Source organism: Camelina sativa, chromosome 9 (genome assembly GCF_030686135.1).
Source record: "Camelina sativa cultivar CO46 ecotype springtype chromosome 9, ASM3068613v1".
NCBI classification, from domain to species: domain Eukaryota; kingdom Viridiplantae; phylum Streptophyta; class Magnoliopsida; order Brassicales; family Brassicaceae; genus Camelina; species Camelina sativa.
Window position 1 is genome coordinate 25637399 of NC_141888.1, and position 22010 is coordinate 25659408.

General features: G+C 38.3%; 3 protein-coding genes, 2 non-coding genes and 1 pseudogene across 6 annotated transcripts; 4 read left to right on the plus strand and 2 right to left on the minus strand.

Moving 5' to 3' along the window:
* The first annotated feature begins 141 nt into the window (after nucleotides 1-141).
* LOC147938742 (signal recognition particle RNA) lies at nucleotides 142-447 on the plus strand. Its single transcript, XR_015567607.1, has one exon.
* Nucleotides 448-955: 508 nt separating this feature from the next.
* Nucleotides 956-2836, minus strand: LOC147938743 (ubiquitin domain-containing protein 7SL RNA1 pseudogene; annotated as a pseudogene).
* Nucleotides 2837-3773: 937 nt separating this feature from the next.
* On the plus strand, nucleotides 3774-3845 carry TRNAQ-UUG (transfer RNA glutamine (anticodon UUG)). The gene has a single exon. It is a non-coding gene; the product is annotated as a tRNA-Gln (tRNA).
* Nucleotides 3846-5558: 1713 nt separating this feature from the next.
* Nucleotides 5559-12383, plus strand: LOC104711373 (cyclin-dependent kinase A-1). Its single transcript, XM_010428072.3, has 14 exons — nucleotides 5559-5729; nucleotides 6341-6379; nucleotides 6468-6652; nucleotides 6745-6865; nucleotides 7130-7303; nucleotides 7542-7705; nucleotides 7851-7938; nucleotides 8042-8095; nucleotides 8500-8604; nucleotides 9770-9864; nucleotides 10509-10691; nucleotides 10784-11080; nucleotides 11230-11463; nucleotides 11598-12383. The coding sequence occupies exons 2-9, from the start codon at nucleotides 6371-6373 to the stop codon at nucleotides 8587-8589; spliced, it is 885 nt and encodes a 294-aa protein (XP_010426374.1). The 5' UTR covers nucleotides 5559-5729; nucleotides 6341-6370; the 3' UTR covers nucleotides 8590-8604; nucleotides 9770-9864; nucleotides 10509-10691; nucleotides 10784-11080; nucleotides 11230-11463; nucleotides 11598-12383.
* Nucleotides 9098-12383, plus strand: LOC104711372 (putative protein S-acyltransferase 5). The gene is made up of 5 exons (XM_010428071.3): nucleotides 9098-9864; nucleotides 10509-10691; nucleotides 10784-11080; nucleotides 11230-11463; nucleotides 11598-12383. The coding sequence occupies exons 1-5, from the start codon at nucleotides 9763-9765 to the stop codon at nucleotides 12201-12203; spliced, it is 1422 nt and encodes a 473-aa protein (XP_010426373.1). The 5' UTR covers nucleotides 9098-9762; the 3' UTR covers nucleotides 12204-12383.
* Nucleotides 12384-20133, minus strand: LOC104715434 (uncharacterized). Of its 2 annotated transcripts, XM_087465327.1 has the most exons (5): nucleotides 19727-20133; nucleotides 18253-18450; nucleotides 17478-17688; nucleotides 12630-17381; nucleotides 12384-12536 (listed from the first exon to the last, which is right to left on the minus strand). In XM_087465327.1, the coding sequence occupies exons 1-4, from the start codon at nucleotides 20123-20125 to the stop codon at nucleotides 12637-12639; spliced, it is 5553 nt and encodes a 1850-aa protein (XP_087321453.1). In that variant the 5' UTR covers nucleotides 20126-20133; the 3' UTR covers nucleotides 12384-12536; nucleotides 12630-12636. The 2 variants fall into 2 exon arrangements, with proteins under 2 accessions (XP_087321453.1, XP_010431143.2); XM_010432841.2 differs by lacking the exon at nucleotides 19727-20133 and having other exon boundaries at nucleotides 18253-18528.
* Between the last annotated feature and the right edge of the window lie 1877 nt (nucleotides 20134-22010).

The following is a 22010-nucleotide window of genomic DNA, read 5'->3' on the forward strand; positions in this document are numbered from 1 at the left end:
TCGTCACTTCAATTTCACTATTGGGGCTTTTTATTAGGCTTTTGGCCTACCGAAAATGATAATTCATGAATCAATACTAATGTAAGTCTTTTGTCCCACATCGGTCACTCTACTCATATGACACGAAATGGAATGTGTATCGTCGAGCTAAATAACGAGAGCTTGTAACCCAAGTGGGGACTGTAAGATGGTGGGACACTGATTCGTTTCCTCAGGTCGGTTCTGGTGTCGGCATGTTCCTGAGCAGCCCAGTCCAAGCTGTGAGTAGTCCGTGTGGGTTGAGCGAATGCTTAGCTCAGGCGGGTTCTAAAGTTGGAGGGCAATGCGTGAGGCTGACTTCACAGAGCAGCGATTACCTCCCGCTTACAGCAGTGGACGGATCACAGCTCAGCGCCGCCCAGAATCACTATGGCCTGTTGGTTCGACCTCAGCTGAACCACCATTTTTTCCAGCTTTTTATGCTTTAAGAGGGAACACAAATCAGACTTCGAAGAAGTCAAAATGACTTTAGGAAAAGAGGAGACTGCAAAAGAGCCATTCAATTGGTAAACCCAAGTAGCAGAGTGTTATGGAGAGTGAGCTCCGAAGAGTATTGTTACAAGCTGACCAACTTCTCTAAGTTGGTACACAACTTCTCTTCTACATTCAATTTCACCACATTGTTTTTAGAAACTTTACTGTCTTTTGCCCTGTTTTGTCAACAAAGAATTAACATCTGATCTTTAAACTTGTTCCTGTAATGCATAGATCTTTAAAGTATCAGACCATTCGAATGCACAGAGCTTAAACTAACTCAACAAGGACTAGTTTCTCTTCTTGGTAATTACATACATGTCTTAGCATATTTGCAGAAAGCTGTAAACTTTGAACGAAGTAAGAAAACTTTAAAGCTATAAGAAAAGTAGGAAACTGCAGCAGAGAGTTTAAGCTCCATTAATGATCAAAGAGAAAGAGGTCAAGAATAAACAACTAAGCGAGAAATCTCAATTGTATCTCCCTCAGCAACACCGTACCAGAAGAATGTCCTAGTTTCGTCCAATGGTTTCTGTTTGTGAACAAAGTAATACCCTTGGGGAGGCAGATGTAACAACCCGTCCCGTGGACCCCACTAGCCTCACTGCTAGCCCGCTAGCCTCACTGCTAGCCCGCTAGCCTCACTGCTAGCCGCTCAAACGGACCCCAAGCTGGCCCTGCAGGGCATCGATCCTAACCCATCACTGTGGAAATCCACATCCACCAGTAGGTTATTGGTGCGCCAGACGTTCCTCGAACCCTGGTCCTCACCCTTTAACAACCTTCCCACATGACAAGCTGTCACCAATTGAGCTGCAGATCAATTAGTGACAGCTTGTCCTGTGGGAAGGTTGTTAAAGGGTGAGGACCAGGGTTCGAGGAACGCCTGGCGCACCAATAACCTACTGGTGGATTGGGATATCCACAGTGATGGGTTAGGATCGATGCCCTGCAGGCCCACCTTGGAGTCTGTTGGGCTGGCTAGCAGTGGGCTAGCAGGGTCCACGGATGGTCCGTTGGGACAGCTAGCGGGGGGCTAGTGGCGTCTGCGGGACGGGTTGTCATGTAAAAATCGATTTTTATTGTAACAACCCGTCCCGTGGACCCCACTAGCCTCACTGCTAGCCCGCTAGCCTCACTGCTAGCCGCCCAAATGGACCCCAAGCTGGCCCTGCAGGGCATCGATCCTAACCCATCACTGTGGAAATCCACATCCACCAGTAGGTTATTGGTGCGCCAGGCGTTCCTCGAACCCTGGTCCTCACCCTTTAACAATCTTCCCACAGGACAAGCTGTCACCAATTGAGCTGATATCCACAGTGATGGGTTAGGATCGATGCCCTGCAGGGCCAGCTTGGAGTCTGTTGGGCCGGCTAGCAGTGGGCTAGCAGGGTCCACGGATGGTCCGTTGGGACAGCTAGCGGGGGGCTAGTGGCGTCCGCGGGACGGGTTGTCATAGCAGATCTAACTCACCCCTCTTTTGCATCTCAACCAGCTCTTTCGTCAGTTCTTTAATTCTATCATTTGCGTTAACCTCCATTCGAATCTTTCTGGTCTCCTCATATGGTAGCTGCACCATCACTGTTAGCTTCATTGGGCTGGTCTTGATCATCTTCTTCACAGGCACTTGAATGTTCATGACCTCTTTGACTGAGTCTGACGTTGAAGATTGCTCGGTTTGAACCACTTCTTGATTCCTGTTTCTTTTGCTTCCAACAAACGTCACAGGCGGCAAATCTTGAGGGGCAAGTAACTCATCAAGTGAATACGACGGTCGTGATGATCCGTTATCGATTCTCCTTGCCATGATCCTTTGGACAGGGCGATGATGTTGGCTCTTCTTGCAGACCTGTTCCCTAGGCGGCAAAGCTCTATCCCCACCGTAACTGCTCTCTCCAAATGAGTTTGACGGTAATCGAGATTGCTCTGTCTGATGGAACACTTGGTTGTTCTTACCCTGCGGCGAATCTTGAATCCCAAGGAACCCTTTCATTGAGTCTTTGTTGCTCACAACAGGCAAATCTTGATTGTTAACGTACCCATGAATTGGATGTGATGGAGATTGCTCGGTTTGATCGTGGTTGTTCTGATTAGGGTTGTCGTCCGGAGAGATGTAGAGAAAGAGACGAGAGTTTTCTAGGATATGGCAAAATCGTATCTTAGAGTGTTCTTGAAGAACATTGCCTTGGAAGAAAAGGGTTTGTTTGCAAACAGGGATACCTTGAGCCTTCTCGATCTTCTGTTTTATGACTAACAGTGTATCCACCAAATCAACATCAATGGAGAACGATGAGTCACTTTCAGTATCGATGAGCAACTTCATAATCGTATCAATGGTGTTTCAAGATCAGTAGAGATTGGTGAAGAAGAGAAGATACAGAGAGATCAGAAAGTGATGATGATTTGTGAGTTGTGACCAAAGTGTTTATTCGTTAAGTTGGTTTAAATATCACTTACTGAGTTGATCTTAACCGTCAATTTCTCTCCTTACTAATTTGATCGAACGGTTACAATAAGCATTCTTGAAATGGGTTGAAAACCTCCATTTGAAGACCCTCAACCTGATCACATTAAGAAAAAAGAATTATCAAAAATATTTTTCCCTTTAGTAGTAGCTTTTAAGATCTTTCGAAGTGTATAATTTGTGTTAAGCAAGAAATTTCAATAAAGACATTGCAGAGAGTTAAAAGAAGGTATGATGCTTTTGTGTCCCCTAGATTAAGATTTTAGCTTACTTGGAGATTGGTCTTGAACAGGTTTGTTTATTAGATTTGAACAATAGTGTACCATAGGTTTTTTTTTGTTTTTCTTTCTAAAGTGTGTGAAATTAGGAATATTACTAGCCAAAAAAAAAAAAAAAATCTTAATCCAAAAAATTAAGAGCCACCGGAAACACTTCCATTGAAAATCTCAATTGTATCGCCGTGATCAACACGGTGCCACCGGAAAAACCAGTCATCATCCATTACATTCTGTTTGTTTATAAAGAAAGAGTCATCTTGAGGCAGATTTAACTGAAACCTCTGTTGAATCTTAGCCAGCTCTTTCCTCAGCTCTCCAACGTTATCACCTGCGTTCACCTCCACTGGAATCTTCCTAGTTTTTATTAAAACCAGTGGTAAAAGGGTTACGTGAGTCTGTCATACAACATTTTAAGTTTTTAACTACTCTAGAATCTAGATAGATTTATTTCTTGATTAACGTAAACTGGTAAGAAGTTTATTCGTTATATAAACAAAAGCTACGTATATCAATCAATCGGTTCTATGGTGTAGTGGTTAGCACTCTGGACTTTGAATCCAGCGACCTGGGTTCGACTCCCGGTAGGACCTTTCTTTTTCAATTTTTACCACTTTTCTCAATTATTGTTTGTTTGGGCCTTTTTTTTTTTTTTTTTTTTCTTTTTCTTTCTCTCATCTTCATATATACTAGGGTGAATTAGGGCAGTAGCCAAAATTGATAATGTATTTAAGAATATAGCATGTTAATTCAAAAAATTAGGTGAATGACATAAGGGGCAGAAAAAATTACCAAGAAGGGTGGTGTTGATAGGTTGGAGGAGGTGGTGGTGGAGGGAAGCCGGCGATGGTGGGGTGGCCGGAGGTGGTTTCCGGTGGTGATGGTCGGAGGTGGTTTCCGGCGGTGGTGGCCGGAGGTGGTTCTCTGGCGATGGTCCGGCGGTGGCTCGACGGTTCTCCGGCAGTGGTCCGGCGGTTCTCCGGCGGTTTTCCGGCGGTTTTCCGGCGGTAGTGATTGGAGGAAATCTAAACCTTAAGGGATAGTACATTGGGAACCCTAATGGTGATGGTGGTAGGGGTAAAGGAGATGGCCGGCGGTGGTGGCCGGCGGTGGTCGCCGGAGATGGTTGCCGGCGGTGGGTGTGGTGGGAGGAGTGGTGGTAGAAGGTGGGGGTTAATCTTGTAATTATTATATAAAATACACACTATATCACTATTATATGGTTAGTATAGTTACTGAATTAATTATAAAAAAATTTTAGGTTATACAGTGCAATTTCCCTATATACTATCTTTTATCAAGTAAAATCTTTATTTATCTCCAAAGTGGGAGCAATCCGATCACCATACTTACGAATAATTCAAATAAATACATGACGAGAATGGTTTTTGTTTACATCCCCTCCTGTTCATGATCCTGAAAACCTGATCTTTTTTTCATTGGAAGTTTTTTTTTTTTTGATGAACAGCCAAATCTACATTGATATTTGAGAAGTTTTCCAATATCTAAATTTGACCATATAGATTCTTTTTTACCCGTTTGCCAAAAAAAAAGATTCTTTTTTACCCAATAGAAATAAAAAACAGAAAAGCTAGGGCAAAGTGTGAACCAGATTTCTTCTTAAGATGAAAGTGATGATTCTCTTGAATCACACTTCTTTGATAACAGGAACTTAAGCAACATGGCTTAATGATTGTGAAATAGGAGCATAATCTGGGTTCTTGTGACACTTTCATTTCTTTTTTGATGAGCTTCATAGGGACACCTAAAGGTAGGATGCATAATACTGCTGCAATTAGTACATACTACTATTAGTATAACAACATAAACAGCTCAATTTAGATACTAAAACAGGCATGATGGAGATTTCAAAATGAATAAGACTTCTGTCTCTTAATACAACATTCATAAAGTAATTATGACTTATTATTCTCCAATTTATCTTTGAGTTGGTCATTGGTGCAAGACTTTATTATTTACATTAAATGTTGAGTTGCTTACTGACATAAAATTTTTAATCAAACATAACTTTCTCCCATTTATCTTTGGGTTGGTGCTGCAGATTTTTTTTCTTTGAATTCAATTATTTACTTTTACTGATCCAATTCCAAACCGTCTCTTTCAAAATTAGATTCGGTATATTAAAAAATACAATTTCATACCAAGTTAATGCGGTTAGGTAAATTAGAGATTTAAGAAAAAAATAATAACGAACAAAAATTTCGTCACTCACACATTAATTAAAAAAAAAAAAAAAAAAATGAGAAAAGAAAAAGAAAAAAAGAAAAAAATCGTGACTCAATTAAGTCAATCGCCTTTCCCTAGTCCTCTCTTCTTCAAGCTTCACAGAAACCACCCTCCTCCTCCTCCTCCTTCTCTTTTTTAATACTCCTGCCTTTTTTCTCAGAGACAAGAGCTCTGAGAGAGGATCCGTCGTTGTGCTAGTCTCACTCTCACACTACATCCGATCGTCTCCGGTAACTTGATTCTCGTTACTCTCCGATCAATTTCTTACTGGATGAACTTTTTTTTTTTTTTTCGTTCGAATTCTGGCTTGAACTTGTTATTGTCAATTCACCTTACTCTTCATCTTCCATTATGTTACTGCTTCGATGCTGATCTCTACTTGTTTTCCCCCTTTTAGCATTTCCAGTATCGTACCTTACTAGTGTTTCTTCACTAGATTTAGACTTGTGGTTCATTTTTTTTTTTTTGGTGCATTTTCTCGTATGATTGTTCGGTTAGCTCCATGTTTCTCTGGATTGGAGAAAAATACGAGTTCGCTGCTCTGGATTTCGTTTTTATTTTTCCCGATTTGTTCTCTTGAACGATATAAGCAGCCTTGTTTGATTGTTCATTTTCATAATCTGTCCAAAGAAATTAACTCACAGTAGCTTGGATCTGAGCTATTTTGTTTGTTTGTTTGTTTCCTGCGTCTTTTTGTACAATTTGACTTCATAGAACATTTGCGGTGTAGAATGTGCTGAGATAGCTCAACTAATATAGCCTGTGATGTTTTATTATTCTATTCTGTAGATGAAATTTTGCGATTAGTTTGTGTTTGTGACATTCAGATTTACATGTGCAGAGTTGCTTCAGTTTGATTATTCTGGAATTGATGGATCAGGTTTGTGTAATAGTTGTTTCAGTTCATAGTTACTGTTTTGCTCTTTGACGAGAGTTTCTGTTAAAAGTGCTCATACTTAATAATGCAGTACGAGAAAGTTGAGAAGATTGGTGAAGGTACTTACGGTGTGGTTTATAAGGCACGAGACAAAGTGACCAATGAGACTATAGCTTTGAAGAAGATCCGGCTTGAGCAGGAGGATGAAGGTGTACCTAGCACAGCTATTAGAGAAATCTCCCTCTTGAAAGAAATGCAGCACAGCAACATTGTCAAGTATGAAGTTGTTCGAAAACTAATGGTTGAAAACTGATTCAGCATGAGTCTCGTGAACAATTTTGGTTGATTTTGTTTTATTTTGTTCACAGGTTGCAGGATGTAGTGCACAGCGAGAAGCGTTTGTATCTGGTTTTTGAGTATCTTGATTTAGATCTCAAAAAGCACATGGATTCAACTCCTGATTTCTCCAAGGATCTACATATGATCAAAGTAAGTGCTACACTTTAGGCATTTTTATTTATTTATGTGCTTAACGCAGTTTTATGTGAAGCACTTTAACAAACCAGAAACCCCTTAACGTACTGTCTTATTGAGCTATTTGGTTGGTCATGTTGTCATAAATTTCCTTCTGGTCTATTTAGTAACTCTACCTATTACTGCATATTGGTGAAAATCTAAGTTATGTTATGTCCTTCCAATGCGTTTTTAGTACTCAACACAAGCTGATTAGAGCTGTTTATTCACTCTCTGCAGACATATCTTTACCAGATTCTCCGTGGAATTGCGTATTGCCACTCTCACAGAGTTCTCCATCGTGATCTAAAGCCACAGAATTTGTTGATTGATCGCCGCACAAACTCACTAAAGCTTGCAGATTTTGGACTGGCCAGAGCATTTGGTATCCCTGTCAGGACGTTTACTCATGAGGTGCCAAAGAGCTTAATTCTTGTTCATTTGTTTCTGTTATGAAATCTTTGGCATGGCTTCACATTTGCTTCATTCCTAAAGGGTAAAGAATCACTTAAGTATCTGATAAGTGTGAATAAAGGACTAAGACATTTCAGATAGACGGATTCGAGATACCATAATAGGTCTCAGTGCTATATTCAGATTTTGACGTCTCCTGATGGTTATTCTCACAATTTGTTCGTTGTGTTCCTTCTAGGTGGTTACTCTCTGGTACCGAGCACCAGAGATACTCCTAGGATCTCATCAGTACTCTACACCCGTTGATATCTGGTCTGTGGGATGCATATTTGCTGAGATGATCAGCCAAAAGCCCTTATTTCCTGGAGACTCCGAGATTGATCAACTCTTTAAGATTTTCAGGTTTCATTACTAACTTACTCAATCCAGTCATCTTCTAAATATTACAAGTCAAAAGAACTTGTCTGCAATGATATAACAAGGAATTCTGAAAACATTCTCAACTTGAAATGTAATTTTCACTGCCATGCATTTTTTCTTCAACCAGAATCATGGGAACTCCATACGAGGATACGTGGCGTGGGGTAACTGGTCTGCCAGATTATAAATCTGCTTTCCCTAAGTGGAAACCAACGGTACTTCAAATTTCTTTGTTCACTTATACATCTTGTTTTCAGCAAACAAGAGTTCACGACACAATAACATTCTTACCCTTGTTTTTCTTTTCGTATACCACAGGAGTTACAAAGTTTTGTCCCCAATCTAGATCCCGATGGAATCGATCTCCTTTCTGTAAGTTCACTGACCATATACACACACATCTATATATTCTACTTCTGCTACTTTAGACACCTGGATACTTGATTTTGATGGACCTGGTTTCATGCTTACTCTACTGAACCTTTAACCACTTGAGGTTTTAGTTGTCTTTTAAAGTCATCGATAGGACTAGAAAGAAACCTTTGGTTAGGTGAAAACTGTGAGCCGGCGGACTAACCTCCCCCAGAGAGTCTTAATGGTTTCTAAACAAAAAGCAGAGGCATTGGGTTGGCTCCTTGTATATGCCACATCAAGCCAAAACCAAACTAGTCTTAGACATGAACAATATTCAATAACCAGGATTCATGGAACTTGTGAAGCTCATGTGGAAGTAAAGATGATAATAATATGTCTCCGTTTGATTTGGTTTGTTACAGAAAATGCTGATAATGGATCCGAGCAGAAGAATCAACGCAAGAGCCGCCCTGGAGCATGAATACTTCAAGGATCTTGGAGTCATGCCGTAGAAAGAGATAAAACCAGTAATCTCTCTCCTTCATTCTATATATAATTATCATCTTTCAATCTTAAATCCTAAGAAATTAAGAACAATATTTAATGGGTTTTGTTTATTCTTTCTCTGAGTTCCTTTCCTACTTATATATTGCAACATATAAAAATTGTATATTCGCTAATTGTATTATGTGAAATTTTATGTCATTATTTAACACGTTAAATATTACTCCCTCTGTATCATAATAGATAATGTTTTAGGATTTTATTTTGTATCAGAAAAGATGATTTTCTGTATAATTTTACCAATTAATGCTAAGCAATTGCACATTTCAAGAATCATTAAATGAGAATTTAAAAGTTTAATGAAATACTATTGGTTAATAATTATAAAAATATGTTATTATAAACAAATAATACATTTATTGCTAAACATTAAATATTTTTCTTAATTCTTGTAAAAATCTTAAAACATCATCTATTGTGATAGAGAGGGAGTACTAGTATATATGTTCTACGCGTTATCAATAAAATTGTGTATTAATGATAAAATCAGTTTCTTACAACAATTAAATAGCACATTAATAATAAATTAGTATACATAGTAATATTTTTTTTTTTTTTTAGTAATATTTTTTCCTAATCAAAATTCAACAGTTACATGTCACACCCCATATAAACTATGTACTTAATTTTCAGTTAATTTCATTGTCATTTACCCAATTAAATTTATAATATACTTACTGGAAGTGGAAATAACTTAAAAAGGCTTGTTATAATAATATGCCAAGAAGACTGATTCCTCTAAAAAAAAAAACAGCTTACTGAATCTATGACACATCAATGATTTTAGTTGACAGAAAGAAAGAAAGAAAATCATTAATACATTACCAAAATAAACACACAATTAAAATTTTAAATTGAAGTCTTGAAATTAGTTGTTGACTCGTAAGAAAAGAGAAAGGTGGCTTAAAGTGGCCAAGTAGGCTCTCTATAGCTTTTTAGAGGAAGAAGGAAAAAAAAAAAAACATAATTCTCATCTCTGTCTCCCTCTAGTCAATATTTCCTTTTTTATTTTTTTTGAATTCAATCTTTTTTGTTTTCTCTCTCCTTTTTTGTTCTAAACAAGACTTTGTAGCAACAACAAAAAAAAACGCGATTTTTATTTATTTTCTGGGTTTTCTCCGATGTTAGATTTGCAGCCGTCAGATCGGCGTCACGGAGCTCCGAGTTCTAGTGGTGGTGGAGATGAGCTGATCAGAACTTACAAAGGCTGGAAAGGGAATAACGTGAGCTTCTTCTTTTATCTCTTACAATGATTATTTTTTTTTGGTTGGTTGGGTTAGATTTTAAGGTCTTATTGAGTAAGATCTGTATCAGATTTTTGGTGGAGTTGTTGTTGTTTACTCGGAAATTGTGGAAAAGTCGTTTTTTTTTTTTTGTTCTGGGTTTGTTTCATTCTTCAGAAGTTTGGAGTTTTAAGTTTGACTTCTTCTATACCCTAATGTTGAGATGTATAAAAGCTTTAATTTTTAGGGGTTTTACTCATTCTTGAATTGGGATTTGACTTTGAAAGCTCTTAGATTTTACTTGCTTCATTAGTCTCCATTTTGCTTTTTATCTAATGAATGATGATCCATCAAGATTTGTGCTTTCATTGAGATAATTAGACACCCATGGATGCTCAATGTTTTCCTCGCTTTGGTCACCTAATCAGTTCAACTACTTTGTATAGAGATTTTGTCTGGTTTATGCTGTCAAAGATGCTGGTATCTTTCAAAGTTAGACCTTTGTGATCTCATTAGTTACAAGAGTTGTTTTTAGTGACTTTAAGTTGGTTGTTAAATCAACTGTTTTGGTTATGTATGTAATGTAACTAGTTATTTTTTTCCAATACTTTTACTGATCTTTGATTTTTTCTTCTTTTCTACAGGTGTTCTTCCTTGGAGGAAGGCTTGTGTTTGGACCTGATGCTCGATCTATTCTAATCACCATCTTCTTGATTACAGCTCCTGTTATTATATTCTGTGTATTTGTTGGCAGAAAATTTATTGATGACTTCCCTCACCATAGAGGAGTATCCATATTAGCTGTCGCTGTTGGTCTAATCGTATTAGTGAGTTCCTCTTTCTCATGATTACGATTCTGCATTTACATATCTCTGCTGTATTATGATACTAAAGTTTGGTTTTTTATGTTTCTCCACAGGATCTAATATTTCTTCTTGTAACATCGGCGAGAGACCCAGGAATAATACCACGTAATCTGTATCCTCCTGAACCAGAGGTTACTGAAGGCAGTGGAGAACCACGTCTTGCTCATACTCCTCAGAGTCGATTGCCTCGGACAAAGGATTTGATTGTTAATGGAATTACTGTGAAGATCAAATACTGTGACACATGCATGCTTTACAGACCGCCCCGTGCTTCTCATTGCTCCATATGCAACAACTGCGTTGACAAGTTTGATCACCACTGTCCTTGGCTTGGTCAGTGCATTGGATTGGTAATGGTTTTTATTTTGCCTCAACTAAAATCTTGCTTGTTCCCTCTTTTCTCATCCGTATCTAGGATTTCTAAATTGCATATAGAATAATTGCATATACGTAGATGATTCAAGAGTAACTAACAGTAATTTGGGGTATTTGATTGCAGAGAAACTATAGGTTCTACTTCATGTTTGTGCTGTGCTCAACTCTTCTCTGCATTTATGTCCATGTGTTTTGCTGGATCTACGTCGTACGCATAATGAATAGTGAAAACATAAACATTTGGAAATCTTTTCTCAAGACTCCTGCTTCCATCGCGCTAATAATCTACACTTTCATCTGTGTCTGGTTTGTTGGTGGGCTTACTTGTTTCCACTTGTACTTAATGAGTACTAATCAGGTAAAGATACTTGCTCTCTTAAACCTCCATGTTTCACTAAAAGCTCCATGTTTCATTATGCCCTCAAACTGTTGGATAAATTTAGCTGCCTTGTTAACTGGTTCTCTGTTGTTTGATATGTTGTGATTTGGCAGTCAACTTACGAAAACTTCAGGTATCGGTATGATAGACACGAGAACCCCTTCAACAAAGGAATAATAGGGAATTTCATGGAAGTATTCTGCACAAATGTTGCCATATCACAGAACAGTTTCAGAGCAAAGGTTTCAAAGGAGCCAGCAATCCCACCAAGGACAGTAAACGGAGGGATGTCAAGCCCGAGCTTACAGAAAGTTTCCAACGACATAGAGATGGGAAGAAAACCAGTGTGGCACGAGACAGTAGAGGAAGAACTCGGTGACATGGACAAGGACATGGAAGCAGCGGTTACATCACGGGATTTGAGCAGAATGCTTCCACCAGAAGAGTCTGAAGGACGAGGTATTATGCATTCGAGAGAGTCAAGCAGAGGACAAGGGATTATGCATTCGAGAGAGTCCAGCAGAGGAAGAAGAGGAGGGAGTTGGGAATTGTCAAGCCGTATTAACGAAGATTTAAGAACTAGAGATGATAAAAGAGCTGGTGAAGAAGACAGCTCAGAGTCTTCAGACAATGATGCTTCCAGGGATTTACATGTTGAGATATTCGATACAGCAGCAGCAAGTAGAGGCAGAACCGGAACTGGTATAGGGCGGTTATAGTCTACGGTGTAAGCCAAATTACAAGATTGTGAAAAAAGGGTTATGAAAAAAAAGTAAGAAGAGATCAAGGAAACAAAAGATTGTGATTCAAGTTTGTTTGATTATTACCTCATTGTAACGTGTTTTGTGTAAAGTATATGTTAAAAAAAAGGATAAAAAGCCTTTTAATTGCTGGTAAAATGAAACAACTGAAATATTTCATTTTTATTAGTAGTAACTTCAAAAGAGTAGCAATGTTACAAAAAGCTCCAAATACCAAAATAAAACACATAAACAAGACAGACATAGAGACTAGAGTTCCCTATGGTTGGTTACTTGGGATATAGAGTAAACCTGCAAAAAAGGAAAAAATATTGTTAATTTCACAAATGCAGGAATAAAATCTACAGAGCAAAATTACCAATATAAATTCTGAAATTGACGTACCTTATTTTTACTTGAGAGAGAATTCATCTGAGATAAGTTTCTCATCTTCTTCGTAGACTTGAAGATTCTTGGACTTCATAAGAAACTCTAAAGCCTCTTCATCAAACTCAACCAAGTACGCCATCTTCACAAGCTCTGATAACCGTCCGATCAGATCCTCCCTCTCCCACATCAGTCCCTTAGCAATCACATCGGCAAAACAGGTGGCGTACTCCAAAACCTTTCTTTTCCCACAAGCTTTCTCCAACTTCTCTGCATAAACCACTCCTTTCTCTCTCTCCCACCTTATCATCCTCTTAGCCTCTGCAATCAGCTTCTCTCCCTTGGACGGTAGATTCAGAGTATACTCCGTCGTGATCGTCTCCAAAGTTTCTTTAACGTCGATGTCAACAAGGCACTGTATTATTCTTGAACGTTCCTCAGCTTCTACCTTGAGAGTTGGATCAGAGAGGAATCCAAGAATCAGCTTCACAAGCCCTGGTCCGATCAGATTACTCTTTGACTCGTTGACCTCTTGCTGCTCAATTTGGACTCCACTTAGCTCAGCTTCTGTGACCGTGACACATTTGGAGATCTCTTTGACACCGATTTGTCTGTAAAGCTCAACAAGCTTGGTTCGGGACAATGCAGAGATGCTTGGAGTTGGATACCAGACAAAAACAGGAGAGTTGATGAACAGATCTTTCAAGAGCAAGTCATCAGGTATGAACACGTCGCTTCTGTTAGCCAACATGACTCCTCCTTCATCGCTGTTGCAGTCCAACGCGTGTACAGGTAAACGCGTAAAGGTATCAGAGAGGAGCTTCTCAGCTCTACGAGTGTTGTGTCTCACAACAAAACTCCAGAACGCACAACACTTATCATTTGACAATCTGTCCGTCATTCTCTCCCAATCTCTCCACAAACCACAGTAATCGTCAATTGACGGGTTGGTTCTCACTTTAAATACAGACGAGAAGAAGGCTAAGAGCTCGACAACGTCATGATCCTTGTAATGGTTTTCAAGAACATTAAGTCTTGAACCAAACAGCTTATCCTTGTCATAGAGAACGCAGCTAGAAACATCTGCCCATTTCTCATCTCTCGGTAACCAAATCCGCCCTAGAGACGCATCTTTCTCAGGTTCCCATTTAGCTTCATTGAGAAATCCGTATATCCGAGTAATACTATCAGTTTCAGAATGAGAATAGACGTGACTAGCAAGCAACTGGCAAGCTTTAGCTGAAGTATGACCAACTCCTATCTGGATAAGCTCTTCTCTGAACGATTTAAGCTCTGAGCCATAATACTCTTCGTCGATGAAAGGACCATCACACGGCTCTAATTTCCAGCTGTTATCAAACAAGAGACACTCACCGGGACTTTGGTAACCAAAATGTGTCTTCAACCATTTGCCAGAAACTTTATCAAGAAAATCTTCAAGGAGAATACAGTTTCTGTCTTCACGCAAGAAGGTGAAGCACTTAAAAAGAGACAGTGCGCTTGCAGGAGTGATGCGAGATGGATCAGGGAGACTTAGGGAGCGAACCACATGGCTCATGCCTTTTCTCAGCTCAACTGTAACATCCAAGCTTTGTAACTCTTTCTTGTAACCGTAGATACTCTTGCCATACCAGTTGGAACTGTCATCGATAAACGGAAGGTTCGCTATGAGACGGAGAGGTTCCCAGTCTGAATCAAAGAGAATACAATCCTTTGGTTCTCGGAAATCGCCGAGTTTGGTTTGCAGCCATTTCAACTTTTTGAAGCTATCCACAAGTTCTACAGGAAACTTGTGAAAACTTCCCATCAGCTGCCTGTAGCAAGATAAAAGGGACGAAGAGGTGCATTGGGTTAACCTAGAGGAGGTAGCTTTCTCTTTGAAAGTGCGCACAAACTCGTTCACAACATCTTCAAGCTGAACCTTAACACCAATCTGTTTCAGTTCTTCTTTGTAAGAAAAGATTCTGCTTCCATAGAAACCATCGTCGATCGAAGGGAAGCAATCAAAAACAGAAAGAAGACAACTACACTCTGGATCAGGTATGAAACACTCAGCAGGGGATTTATAGCCATTCTTCTTTGTCTTGAAGCATTGAGAATTCCTCATGGCATTGATCAGCTTGTGCGGACTAAGTTTACGCATGCAGTCAAGTACTAGGAGCATTGCATCAGGTGACAAATAAGTCAGCTTTGAAATATTCAAGTGAGAAACGATGAGGCTGTGATTACCAGGAAACTTAACTACAACGCCAAGCAACTCAAGCTCTTCCTTGTAGACACTGAGGCTAACTTCACCATAGAAACCTCTGTCGATGAATGGGATATCGCTGATCAGTGATGCAGCTTTCCAGTCTTGGCTGAACAAAACAGCACCATCTGGAGATCTGTAACCAGAACTTGTCTTCAGCCATGGACCATCTTTGACTGCAGTGATGAAATCAGCTGGCGGGAGGCGCTTCTCTCTCAAGTACCTAATGAACTTCAAAATGGAGAACACGTTTGCGCTTGACAGTGTTGAAGTCTCAGCTAAACTCATAAGGTGGTTCCCAACAAATGCACAGGCGTCACTGAACTCAAACATAACACCAGCAGTTTTCAGCTCTTCTTTGTAGTTCTCAATCTCTTTCCCATAGTATCTGCGATCGACCAGCGGGATATCAACAAGAATCAATCCGTTCTGCAGAATACTTCCCCATGATGAAGTATGGTAAAACGACTGAGAAGGTGGACGGTAATCAGAGAAACCATTCATTGTTGTTCTCAACCAGCTTCCTCCTCTAACAGAATCCAAAAAATTGGAACGAAGAGCATGTCTATTACGCTTGATCCACTCCAACAGCAACAGAACATTCTCCTTTTTAAGAGCTCCAGACAACGCAGGTATAGCAGCATTAGGAGGTTCTATGTCTGGTATATCTCCAGCCTTAACATAAACTTTCAAGAACTCGAGAAGGTCTCTCTTGTTAGACCGCAGACCAGCAAACCTGTCAGACGACAAATACTCTTCTGACAGTTCAATGTATCCATTCTGTCTCCATGGGTTGGAGCCAACTAAGCTAACCCATTTACCAGAGCTAGCAGGGACAAGAACTCCATTCCTTCTTGTGTTGACATTCCCATAGTTGTCTATAAGCGGCATGTCTTTGCAGCATTTACCCGCCTCTTCTTCTGATAAAAGATCCTTTGAGAGTGAGTGATGTAGGAAGTGTCCATATGCAACCACAAGCCTCTTGTCTCCATTAAGATTCTCCCTGAGACGTTTTGCATAGTCAGAGACACTAATATTGGCGACCTTAATCTTCTCTTTGAGCCAGTTGTGTATCGCTTCCTTCTTGGAGCAGGCTTTGAACGCTGTCCGCGTTGTCTGTGGCATGAAAACAAAGTTATACATGCATTTTAACTCATCGTTCCAATCCAGTAGCCAAGCCTGGTTCTTCTCTGTGGACAAGCAAAGAGTCCGAGGACTGAACTCTGCCAAGCTGCTAAGAGAACTCGCTCCCTTTTGAACAACATACTTGATAAGTGGAACTTTCACCATGTTTGTACTCTGAAACCTAGACTGCCAGTTCTCAGCGATGAAGAGTAGAACCTCCACATACGTACCTTCTGACACACTTGTCACTAGATCACATCCCTGAATGCATTTTACATACCATTCGTTGCTGACTTGCTTCAAACCCAAGAACTCCAGAACGTTATCATAAACTGTTCTATCAAACGAGGAATCCAAAATGTAGATCCCATGTGATGATATATTCTGTAAGCTCGCACCTTCTTCTCTCGCTTTCTCCAAAATATCCCAAAAAGCAGGAATGAGCCGACCAACATCACACGGCCTGTGGAAAAACTTCTGTCCCAAATGTGATATGCTTGGAACAATTTCCTCAGCAGAAACCCTTGCCTTGATAGAGTCTCTGACAACATTCAGCTGCGCGTAAGTAGACTGGTTAACAGGCAAGAACCTAAAAGTAGGCACCAAGCTAGAGACAGGAGCTTCAGTCTTCTTCACCAAGGAGGTGAATGCATTCACAAAAGCTGTAGAGACACAGCTGAGAATCCCTTGGTTCCATATATCATCCAGTAGGATAGTTTCTCTTGATGATGCGAGTATGAAATCTGCTTGAATGATGAATGGGAAGTTCGTTACCATCTCGGTGGGAAGAAACGCATAGATACCAGGAGAGCTGTTTCCTCGACCAAGACGCTCTCCAAATGGAAATGCCAAAGTGATCACCCAATCATCTACCTCACTTCTCCTGTCCACACGGTTCTCATGTTTCACTGGAAACTTTTGCCTCCACATGTAGTAAGAGCATTCTTGTTCAGAGTTTCTCCCGTTATCAGAAGCTGAGAGATGTATTGTGTAAGACTCAGCATCAATGCTCTTCCTCGTGACAAAATTAGTCTCACTTACAATTCCGATTGAGTTCACAGTGCTGAGCCTAGGATCTTGGCAGTATTCTCTGATAGAGAGGCGCTTGATCTTTGACAAAAACAGCAACACCTCAGGATGAACATTGGAGAGCTGTTCTTTCACCGGCTTTACTTTGTCACTCTTCAAAGGCAAGATAATGGTTGTGGTCGGAAGTGCAGACCCTGAACCATACATCCTTTGTATATCAACAAGAGAAGGATGCTGCTCAACCCACTCGGGTACAATGTATCCAAGGCTGCAGTGGCTGCAAGGTGCCTCATTAAAGCGAATCTGATAGCCATTGCTGAAAATATGTGGTTGTGAGGTGATAAGAAACACACTCTTGAAACCAATTCCTGCCAAGATTGAAACAGAACAAACATGTAAGTATAAGAGTCTTTTGACATTTGAGTTTGTCTAGAGGTCATATAGTAAGAAGGCAAAAGACATACCTTTCTCTCCAATATAACCACGCTTGCGGTTTCCTTTCTTTGTAGACCTTCCAACACTACAAATAGACTCAATGTTCTTCTCAGAGAAACCCTTCTCATTGTTAAAGATAAGGAGAGTTGCTGGAGCTCCTGTAGCTGTGATATCCTCAGATGTTATCACAAATTCAAGAGCTGGATCCACACCTTGCGGATACTCATTATCCTCGGCATTCTAGAAACCAAAACAAAATAATAAAACAAAGTTAATGCTTAGTATTAGCAGAGACGTAAACATCTAATGCTTAGCAAGCAGACTATACTGCGATGTGAGAAGATTATATTTCTAGCATACCCATTTCTAATACTTTTTATTTTTAGCGTGTGTGTGAGAGTGACTAAGAGCAAACATGATTCTGATTGAGAGGAATACATGAAAACTAAGCTAACATGATATGAGAAAATGCTTGAATACAGAAAACCAAGTAGAGAATGTAAAACGATTTGGTTCGGTTTAGTTCCGGTTCTGGTTCAACATTTTTCCAAAACCAAGATCAGGTTATTATTATTATTCATTCTCTTTAATCAGACTTGTGTATACACAGAGTCTAGATAATTCAAAATCACAGAGCAACTAATATTGCGGGAAAAAATAAGTAGATAATTCAAAATTTCGGGTTCAAGATTATCTCGGGAAAAGAGCACAAACCCTAGAGACAACTGAGCCAAATCGGAAACACGAACTCACACAAAATGGACAGAGAGACAGAGGCTAAGAAGAGAGTTTAAAAAAACGTACTTGGATAAGCTCCATGAGGAAGTGAACATCTTTAGCGTAGAGCTCAGCGGAGAGATTCTTAACAGCTTGATGAAGATCCTCCGTCAACGGGTTATCAGCTCCGCCGATTGAAAACTTAGTCTTCCGGATTCGATCAATGTGTTCCTTAGCCGATTCCGCCATTGTTTCGCTTCTTCCAGGTTTGCTTTTGGTTTCTCTCTGCAAATGTGAGAAGAAAGAAGAAACTAAGTGAGGGGGATTTAAAGAGAGAGTGTCAAGGAAAACTTCATAGGGAAGGTAAACAGAACTTGGGAATTAAGGAGTTGCGTTATAACTTAGATGATGTGACACTCTTCTTTTATTTTTTTTGTACAGGGAAATACCAAAAGACTAATATTTTATTGGCTAACCAAAAGACACATATTGTACTCTACTCTGTTTTTTAATTTTCAAGAAAAAGCTATGCAACTTCGTAAATCTAAGTATCTTTCAATTTATTTTTCTTTCTTTTTCAAAGTGTGAAACATTTTCATTGATTGAATTCATAAGGAGACATTACAAATATGAATCGACGACATTAAATCTTTTATTTTTCGGTGTATCCTATTAAATCTTGTGGGGTTCTAATATGATCTTTCCTACTAGCTCACCTTGTTTTGAAAAAAAAAAGAAAAAAAAAACCCACACACAAAAGAAAAAACATAGTTATGTTTTTTTTTTTTTTTTTTTTTTTTTTTTGAACCATTCAGTCACAAATATATTAATCATCCATGTATGTATTTTAATTTGTCAAAATTTTATTTGACCCATAAAAACATAACTATGTTTTTATGAAACAAAATCATTTAATAATATGAATGCAATTTATATAAATGCATGTGAAATATGATCAAACCATTATCATCAGTCACAGACAAAAGAAAAAGAAGTCGCATGTACCTTATGCGAGTAAAACACGCACAATCGATTTGACCGGGAATTAACAACAGATTCAAGAAAACATACTACTTTCTTTACTGATGGGTAGAAGTAGAACTCAAAGATTACTAGAAAGTTCTAAACAAGCTTGAATAGCCAACTATATATTTTCTACACAAATATGGAGCCTAAAGGTTCCCTAGTTTGGTATATCCGTATATATACTGAGAGGGGGTGTTGGTGTGCGGATAATGATATGACTCATTTCCTTAATCCTTGGAAAATAATCTTTTATTTTTTGGAATTTTACATATTTGTGTAGATTTGATCTTATCTTTCTATATATTTTTTCGAGTAGGTCTATTAACAAGCTAGACGTACCGAGAGCTGCTCGAGCTTTTGCTTAGATTTATTTCTAATTTAAATCGGGTTAATACTAGATGTCCTCCTAAATCATTCTCCTAAATAAAATAGTGTTTTTTTTTTCTTCTTTTTCTGAGCATCATATATATGTATCGTTCATTGTGATCGACTTACATTTAAGTACAAATGTAAGTCGATCGGTATACAAACTAACCTTTCTTTTACGAGTTGAAGTACTGCAAGATTGGTGAGAACGTTGGTCAACTTCATCGTCTTCCATTTCAAGATCCAGAACGATTATTTCCTTTCGTTTCTCTTCGATTTCTTCCAATGATTTTCTCATGGACTGTTGAACCTTGGAAGAAACTTTTGGGCATGCACTTCTACTTCCTTTCAATCCAGCCAAGTGATGTTTCATTCTATTTATTTCACTTCCAACATATTGTTTACCACAAAAGTCACAAGCTGTAACTTTTCTCCCTCTTGAATCAACAGTTTCTCTGGCATAGTTCCAAGCCGGATCTTGTTTCTGATGACGAGTAGTGGAGCGTTGCGAAGATTTCTCTTGCTTTATATTGCTTGATGATACCCTTTTCCGATCACTCTTCTCCATCGATGAGTATATCACTACAAAAAATAACATGGTTGCACCATTTAAAAACTTCTATATATTTAACCAATAAAAGTGTAATAAGAAAAGCAAATGCAATCGACAGAATAATGAATCATGTACATCAGTATACATATATCCAACATTATGATCCATAGAGTCAAGGAATGAAGAAGATGACAATATAGATTGTAGTGAAGACAAAGGCATGATTGTTAAAACCACAAAACAAAACAAAAAAGACATGATTAAAATCTTCGTGGTTGTGGAATGGAGAAAACGAAGCGAAGATAGGATTACCTTAAAGCTTGACTCTGCCTTGAGAGAGAGAGAAGTGGGTACCAAGGTTCCCGTCTTCCGTGGAAACATACACAACCACTTAGACCAGAGATTCGACTTGGTGCATAGTTATAACTCTGCCTTAGACTCCTGATTTTGAGAGTTAGAGAGTCGTCGTTGAATTGAACCCGACAGTTGCAGAGAATATTTTAACTAATCCTCTAAATTTTAAGAAACCCTAAATCAACTTCATATTTTCCTATTCTTTTTTTTGTTTCCATTAAATGTTTAAGATTTCGGAGATATACGAATCTCGTCTCCAAATATTTTTACTCCTCACAAAAATTGCCGTAATCGAATATCATCAATGCGGCATTTCCCGTTTAAAGAAGTAAGTGAAATTAAATGGGAAAATCACAGTTTTAAACTTTCAAAATATCACTGGGTAGCACCAGTGTTCAAGAAAGCGGTCTAGGCGGCTGCCTAGGCGCCGTCTAGGCGCTAGGCGCTCAGCAGACGCCTAGATGACCGCCTAAACCGCTTAAAATTACATTAATTTAATTTTAATATTTATTTTTGATTTTTAACTATATATATTTAAACTATCAAGTTTTATATATGTATACGTAATTATAAATGTTTATATGTTGTTAATATAACTTAAATAAATGTATTTTTCTTAATTTTGTTTACAATTTATATTTTTTTTATTTTTCTAACATATATTTATACATAATTTTATATATATAATGTTTTATGTTGTAAACGTCTACACCGCTTAAAACCGTCTAGGCCCCGATTAGGCGTTCTAGGCGCTAGGCGCTGGATCACTGCCCAGATACCGCCTAGCGCTTTCTTGAACACTGGGTAGCACTTTAAATCTTGAAAGAATTTCACTAACACTATAAACCTTTAAAATGATTTTATTAACACTTTAAACATTTAAGGGGGGTGTATTCAAACCATGATTTTGGAGAATTTGATGGGATTTAGTAAATTTAGAATTTTGATAGATTTTAGGGAAGTTCATATGATTTTCTGTAAAATTCTTTCAAATCCCACCTACAACCATGAGATTTGGATTTCTGTATTTTTAACTAAACAAATCCTCTAGAATCCTCTAGAATCCTAAAAATTATTAAAATCCTAATCCACAAAACTGTTTTGAATAACAGTGGATTTTAAAGTAGATTTTTAAATCATCAGTTCAATAACAAGGGATTTTAATAGATTTTAAAGTAGATTTTTAAATCATCAGTTCAATAACAATGAATTTTAATAGACTTTTTAAAATCCATGATTGAATAACATAGAATTTGTAAATTTCACACAAATCACTTAAAATGTCAATTTGAATATACCCCCTTTAAAATGATTTTAAACTTTAAAACTAACTTTCATTTTTGTACTGCCATAAAAATAACAGAATAATAATATTCGTCAACGCAAAATAGTTAAACTATGTTGGTTTAATTTATATTTTAATTAGTTTTAGTTTTTATAAATAAATAAAAATATATAAAAAAAATTTATGTTCATATTCATTGTAGAGAAAACTTTTACGACGTTATTTTCACATTATTAATCATTTTAATAAATGCATCTCCAC